This window comes from Fusarium oxysporum, chromosome 6 (genome assembly GCF_000149955.1).
Source record: "Fusarium oxysporum f. sp. lycopersici 4287 chromosome 6, whole genome shotgun sequence".
In the NCBI taxonomy this organism is placed as follows: domain Eukaryota; kingdom Fungi; phylum Ascomycota; class Sordariomycetes; order Hypocreales; family Nectriaceae; genus Fusarium; species Fusarium oxysporum.
Window position 1 is genome coordinate 2,238,038 of NC_030991.1, and position 7,828 is coordinate 2,245,865.

Genomic DNA, 7,828 nt, shown 5'->3' on the forward strand with positions numbered 1-7,828 from the left:
ACGCCTCATTATGTACAATACATAACTGACATCGACGTGGCATTTGCATCTGCCAAGATTAGACTCACACCAAGCTCATCACACCGTCATAAATTCGTGCGTAGCCATCAGTCAATCGACAAAACCAGTCTAGGACATAGGCAGTGTCTTGTTGCATTAACCAATTATTTACTATTCAAGTTGCATATCAGTGATAATTCACGTGTCAGGTCTGGCTGAGTGCTGCAAGTACAGTGTCCTGCTGCGTAAGTATGATCACACTTATGCCGCTGAAAGCTCTGACCTGGCGACATTCGATATGTGGCGTTCAGCCTCTGGAATGATGAACGGTTAATGACCGACTGATTATGTTGTTGGATCACGCATGGATGCTGATGCAGTTGATAATTAAGTGTTATTATTCTCTCCTTGCAGTCGGAAGGACCTTTGAGGCCTTATATCTTCGACTGATTCTTTCTAGGACTTGAGTCCTTGAGTCCTAGATCCTACGATTTGAGTTTTAGGACATCAAACTTTAATTTTAATCTTGAACCTTAATCCTGAAGTTCAGGGGGAACCATCAAGTCTTCCAACACTGCCTCCTCTCATGTATATGTCTGTCCCTTCCATGTTAAAAACACCTTGTTCGTACAGCCGCCATTCTGCTGACTCTGGACAACCCCACCAACTACCCGAACCGTACCACTCGCACTAGCGTCACCAACAGCACTCGTCCTATCTTAAAGGGATCGTCTCGAGACGTCATATTTCAGCCATCTTTCTCCTCAAATTATCCCCATTTTTCATCTAGTGCCAGCTCCCTCGACATGATTTCTTTTGTGGAATTCCGGAAGCCGGCCGACGATCATGAACCTTCGAACCGCCAATCGCTTCCTCCGGTCCCTGAGGCCATTCAGGGAACCAAACCAGGCCATTATCCTCCTAGACCTCCGTCTAGCATTCAGCTGGGGCTCAGTCTTCCATCGCCTTTCGGTCCCGCTTCTAGATCGTTCCCCGAGGCTGAGAAGCACTTCTCTCTGCAGCCACGGCACACGGTTTCACCTTTTCCTCCCCGACAGGATGCTCTTCCCGCCTTCTCGCATACCCCTGGGCCTCCTTTCACCAACCGGCCGCTACCGTCTCCTGTTTCTGACCGCCGCCAGAGGTTCTCAGCTAAGCCAGAGATCCTTACTCAACACCGCCGTCCTGAACAGCAGAAGCCTCCTGAGCTTCATCATTCCCTCAACGGAGTGTATGCGCATTCTCCTCCGCCACTTCCGCCTCCGGCTCCAGCTGCCTACCAACCCGGTCAACTATCTCCTCGCCAGATGCCTCTGCCCGCTTGTATGAGCTATCCCAGGCACGCGGTTCCTACTCATGTCCCAGGTCTTTGTGATCCAAGGGCACCTCCTCACGCTGAAGAAGCCGATTATGCTACCCGAGCTCTATATGATGCTACGGTCAGGATATACTTTGAGAACTGGAGCTATCAAGATTCCTTGAGCCGAGTAAGTCGAACTAAGCGAGTATGCACGGTCGTTAATGCTGACTATCATTAGATTGGGTCCTCATCCCGCATGCTTTTTAACTTTGTCGAAGCGTACAGCCGAACTGCTGGTGAGCAGCACGGAGCTCACCTCATCCCCGAAAGACTGCCGACGGAACAGGAAGTTAGCGACATGCTCAGCAACATTGACATCATTAAGCGTTCTCTGGAACAAGTGAGAGACTTGGTGCAAACATCAATTCAGAACGAGCGAACTTGTGAAGGAGCCAAGTTGAAGGGCCCCAACGAAGAGGAGCACGACGTGCCTAGTCACAGAGATGCAATGAAGCCCCAGTATGGTATGACGGAGGTCAAGAAGCGACAAAGGGTAAGGCCCGTCACGCGAGGAAAACAAGACAAAGCTCACGTGAACGTTGGCAGCGTGCGGTTCCACCTGGCGGATGCCATAGCTGCGACCGAATCGACACCCCTGAATGGCGACGCGGACCTGATGGAGGGAGGACGTTGTGCAATGCATGCGGCCTCCACTATGCAAAATTGTTAAGGAAACTATAACTTGAAGCGATGTCGATCCGCTCGAAACCCGAAGAAGCATATCAACCATGAGGCTCACACACGGTCCCCAAAGACTTGACCCATGAGCAGTCCAGCTACATCTACTGTACCAGTTACCAGCAGTAGTTTGACGACGTACACAGTTTTCGTCCGTGCGGGGTATGAAGCTCTTCGCCTTAACAACTCTAAACTAAACCATCCGTGCTTGGTCTTCAAAATGACACCGACAGCATGGGGTTGAAGCCTGTAGTCTGAGAATCATCTCCACAAGAAAGAAACTTGTGATAGAGTACGCGAGAACAATCTTGGCCGCCAATCGAGCACATCAACTGATCTCAACTAGATTTGAATCCCCAGAGCAGGCCACGTTCTTCCCAGTTCTGGTGTTTCTCGGGGCCTACGCAACTCTGCCGTTGCCAGGTAAACAATACAGCCTCTCGTTCAGCGCGGTAAATACGGAATCCAGAGCTTTTGAAATCCCTTGGGCTCTGGGTCGAGCCTGGGGTGCGCGTCCTGATTTGCTGCCCATGACGAGCACAGGTACGCTCTCTCGCTTGATGTGTCGCGTCCTACGACACACCCCGGGGATGATCACAAGCTCTCTTTGAATCTAGAAAGGGACCCACGAAACTCCTTCGGACCCTTGAATTGCGGAATCCAGATCATGTTCTTCACACAACTCGGCCACTTCACCACGATACAGAATCATGGTGGGGAATCTATCTACCGATGTAGACGAAATGTAGATAGACGCCAAGATGAAGACGGAAAGGAGAGGGACTTTTTTTATTACGCAATTCCCTTCTAAAGCAAGGTACCGGTGCTCCCACCTTACTACCATCCAAGACCACCTAATGCATAAACAAAATTTCGCTCCTCCCATACAACATCCAAATTTTAATATCTACAAAAATAGGCCCCATTCTCAATTATTAAATTAGGTTTTGGAGAAAGTTTCTAGAAAATTCTTCAAATTTTACTGTCTGCGTGGTTTGTTTTAGCCTCTCAATCGCTCCGTGTGCGCTGCCAGTGCTTTGTTACGACCATAAAGTCATCACTTTCGTCCTCTGATCCGACACCCACGCCAATCACCGACTCGACCTCCTCGTCTACACCCAACTCTATTTCTGCCTCTGTTGAATCAGGAAGAGCTTCCCCAGTCGCTAGAGCTTCTGCTAGAGTCATAAATCGTCGGTTCCGGTTCGGTATCGCCTTCCTTTTACTACCTCGCCGCACCTGGGCCACCTGCTTTTCGAGGCCAGCAATTCGCTCATTCTGAACGTCCACCTTCATCTCTGAAGCTTCTAAGCCCTTTTTGATCTTACTGTGCTTCCACCTGGTCGGTCGGCTTCGGTGTTTGGCCATATCCCTCACTTGCCGGCTCGTTTTCGGGGTATCATCTGAGTGCAGTGGAGGAGGGCTTGGTGTCTGGAACTGTTCCTGCAGTTTTTCTTTGTCCGGTTGAATTTCCGGATGTGTTAAAGCTTTTTGACGGCTGAGAGGCGAATTTCCAGTATATCTCCAGCCGGATAAGATAATCTCCTTCCTCATGGCCGCCTCCCTGGCTTTCGGATATGCCCGAATAAAGTTGACTTTGTCAACCGGCACAGAATCGGTCAAACTAGCCAGCATTTGGAGTTCTTTCCGATACGCACCTTTGATGACATTAAAAATTCCATTGTATAACGGTTCTAAACCATGGGAACAATGTGCTGATAGGTAACAGCAGTAGACGTTGTTTAGAAAGCACGTAGCCATCCATTCATCCCGGATGCTTGTCAGCGATCTTATAGCTGTTGGAAGATCCGGGAGTCCCCCTCTCCTTCAGGATTCAGACTGTTAGTCTGAAAGTCTTAGATTAAAAATTCAAAGTCCTAGATACAATCATCTAGAGATATTAACCCGTGAATAATTCTCAGCTCAATAAAGTTTTACAAAAATATATTTTCACCAAGCACTACCGCGCAATATAAACAATACAATGAGGTCTTTAGGAACACTAGATGTGTTGACTGTGCAGAACACCGGTGCTGGAGTTGCCGATCGGGCCGCAGACGAAGAGTGACTGGACATGCTAGTGGACGTTATCCTGGCTGCGTCTGTATACGATTGAACTGACGACCGTGGTGTCTCAGTCTTGCTCAGCATGCCTAGCTATAGTTAAGTCTGCTCCAGCTCGCCGCAAACCTGGGTGAGCTGGTCTCGGATTTGCGATAATTCTTGTGCCATCTGGGCCGTGGCCCTGGTCGCTTCCTCAGTCATGTGATCTCTAAGCTTGGTGAACTTAAGCTCAAATTCGGCCTTCATTGCTTCGACTTTCTTATTGAAGTCCTGCTCAAGCTCTAGACTGCCTCTACTGTACCCCTGGATGACTTAGGGGCAGTTTGCTTCTGAGCTCGGTTTTATCCTAGAGCTCCCTCACTAGTCTCACATTCCTCCTGCCATTCTATATTACCGTTTTAATTCTCTATCTCTAATACCTTTATTATCCTGACCCTCTTCTGCTGAGGGCAATAATATCCCCCGCCCGAACCATCCGGATTATCTCCCATGACGTGTTGTTTATATTGCGCAGTAGTGCTGGGTGAAAATGTATTTTATGAAACTTGGTTATTCATTAGTGAGATGAGAGTTCTTCTCAGGTTTATATCTCTAAATGATTTCGTCTAGGACTTTAAACTTTAAATCTAGGACTTTCAGACTGTTAGTCTGAATCCTGAAGGGAAGGGGGATCCCCGGATTTTCCAACAGTAGGCACAAGTTTAGATATTTTCTGTCGGTTGCAGCGGTTGCAATCAGGGTGGGGAATCTATCTACCAATATGGACGAAATGTAGATGTAGATAGATGTAGATCTACATCTATCTATCTACCAGGGGGCCATGTGGGTCATCTATCTATCTATCTTACCGTCGGATATGTAGGCGAAATGTAGATAGACGCCAAGATGAACACGGAAAGTAGAGGGACTTTTTTTGGTGCGCAATTCCCTTCCAGAGCAAGGTACCGGTACCCTCACCTTACTACCTACCAACACCCCCTGTCGGATCATTTCCCTTCCACCTTTTCCTCAAGCTCATCGCAAATTTTGGTCAATCTCTTGATACAGCTCCCCCTTTTCAAATGTCAAGTGGCATACCATATAGTCGACTCACAGTATAGAGCATCTGCCACAATGCCAACTCCAAGCGACTTGTTCAGTCAATCGGTAACGTGTTTGATAAGTGAGTGGGTCATCCAAGTGAGTGAGTCAATCTTATTTCCACCTTAAATCCGGGGTTTAAAAAATTCTTTAAAAATTCAAACTAAGCCTAAATTGGCTGTAGTTTTAGTAGCATATATATAAGTCTTAAAATATATTATATACATTTTTTAAGATTTTTAGAAAAATTCTATATAGCTATAAACCTTAAAAGCTATTTATACTGTATTTTATACTGTATAATTAAGCTTTACTATATAAAATAAAATAGCAAAAAATCTTAAAGAAATATTTTATAATAAGGTTAATTATACTATTCTTAAAAATATTTTCTTTAAATTTTTATCTATTTTATTTAGAATAAAAAGATACTATAGGGTAGGTTTTTTAATACTATACAGTGCAGTGACTCACTCACTTGGATGACCCACTCACTTATCAAACACGTTAAACTTAAAGTTATAAGTATTTTTATAAATATTTTTATTTTTATTTTAAAACTTTAAAATTTATATATAATTTAAGAATTAAATATTAACGTGTATGATAAGCGAGTGGGCCAGACAAGCGAGTGAGTCACTACATTTCTCACCTTAAAAGCCCTTTTTTAAACTTTTCTTAAAAGGTCAATTTAACTCTGAAATAGCTAAAGAATATAATATAATATATTTAACTACTAAATCTTTATATATTACTTTTATAAAAACTATAACTATTTTCTTTATAAAGTTATATAGCAAAGTCTATTTACACTGTGAAATACACTGTATTTTAAGGTTTTATATAGAAAATAAAATAGATAAAAATCTTTTAAAAATATCAATTATTGTAATTAACTATACTAAGTATAAAAATATTCTTTTAAGATTTTTAGATATTTTATTTACGAGTTAGAACTCTATAGGGTAGGCTGTTTTTATACTATACAGTATAGTGGCTCACTCGCTTGTCTAGCTCACTCGCTTATCATATACGTTAAATTAAATTAAAATAATTATTAAAGTATTTTAATACTCCTTATAATATATAAAGCCAAAATAAATTAATTAAAATACTATAAAAATTAAACCTATTTTATAATAATTAAAAAAAGCCTATTATATTTAATTTTTCAACTTTTATCTTAAGGCTATTATATATATCTATAATAAAAGGTTATATTTTAATAATATAAATAAAAAAAAGTTATATTTATATAATTTAATTCTTAACTAGCTTAAATAAGAAAAAGCTAAAATTTGAGATTTTATCTTATATTTTTAAACCTTTTTAAAAAAGCTGAATTTTGGTGAGGAAAGTGTGCGGGGTCTAGGGGTGTAAGGGGTGTGTCACGGGTCAGGCTCGGGAATACAGGTGAACAGGGAACGCTTTAGGCGGATAGGTTCTATTGCTACGGATAGGCACTGCCGGCAGGTCAGGCTCTATTGACAAGACGTAGCTCGAGGAGCTACGTTCGGGAGCTATCTGGCGGTCGGTCAAGATCTTCTGCGATAACGTATCGCCACGTGACTGAGATCCACTTGGCCTATCGGTCTAGGGTAACCTGGTCTGGTCTTACGCTGTGACAGGGTGGTGGGGAAATACGTTAGTCGGTAACGGGGGCCCGTTACTGTTAGATTGGCGGCTGGGAATTGTTGGATAAGTGATAGCGCCTCGATAAAAGAAACATTTATTTTGTGGGTCCCCGGATATATCAATACCGGGTAGCGGGGAAAACACCTAAAAGGACAGAACAGAGACAGAAGCTCCTGGGGACTAGATCGATGCTCAAGTGTGAAAATAAACCCCATTTTAATTGGGCATCAACCCTACTCGCGTATCCAACAATTCCCAGCCACCAATTTAACAGTGACCTCCTGAAGGGCTGTGGCACTCAAAGGGAGAGGAAGAATTGCAAGCCACAAGCATAAAAACTTCAGCCGCTAACAAAGAACGCAGTATTTAGTAATCTATGACGTTAACATACCAACCCCTTCTACAAAGTGAACTTTGTTTTAACATCATTTCAATCCTCCCTTAAAGCAATGCAAGGCTTGCCAACCAGGACTGTCAGGTGGTTGCTCTTTAGTGACCTTCATTTTAAGCATCATGACTTGAATCGAGTCTGGCAGACAGCGAAGTGGATTGTTGCTGAGGCGGAGCGACATCAGGTCAGGAGGGTAGTAGTATGCGGCGATCTGCTAATGAGCCGCACCATGCAGCCAACGCATGTTTTGTCTACATGTTATCGCTTCATTGGCTTGCTCAGTGATATCATACCCCAAGTCCATATCTTACTTGGGAACCATGACCTTGCCTACCGTCGTGACTACCAAACCACAGCCCTCGACGCCTTCAACATTAATCGCCTAGCCCCCTACGTCTCTATTCATAAAGATATTGCCCAACACGAGTGGGATGGCCGACGTGTTATAGTTTTGCCATTTCGTGAAGAGCAGAGTGAGTTGACAGATGCTGTGGCTTCTCTGAGTCCTATAGAGGCGAGCAAAACCGTTGCCTTTGCCCATCTTGCGATCAACAAGGCCATCACACAGCGGTACGTGGTCGGTGCTGACTTCAAAAACCTATCGGCGGCGAAATCTATCA

General features: G+C 43.9%; 2 protein-coding genes across 2 annotated transcripts in view; both read left to right on the plus strand.

Moving 5' to 3' along the window:
* Window positions 1–806: 806 nt before the first annotated feature.
* On the plus strand, window positions 807–2,030 carry FOXG_07348 (uncharacterized protein; the record flags this gene model as incomplete). Its single annotated transcript, XM_018385939.1, has 2 exons — window positions 807–1,487; window positions 1,539–2,030. 2 exons carry the CDS (start codon window positions 807–809, stop codon window positions 2,028–2,030), a joined length of 1,173 nt encoding a protein of 390 aa, XP_018244720.1.
* Window positions 2,031–7,437: 5,407 nt separating this feature from the next.
* The window catches only part of FOXG_19753 (uncharacterized protein), a gene marked incomplete at both ends in the record, with an annotated part of 3,514 nt that continues 3,123 nt past the window's right edge, over window positions 7,438–7,828 (plus strand). The window contains one exon of the mRNA XM_018400018.1: window positions 7,438–7,785. Within this exon, the coding sequence (XP_018244721.1) occupies window positions 7,438–7,785 (348 nt within the window). The remainder of the gene's footprint in view (window positions 7,786–7,828) is intronic.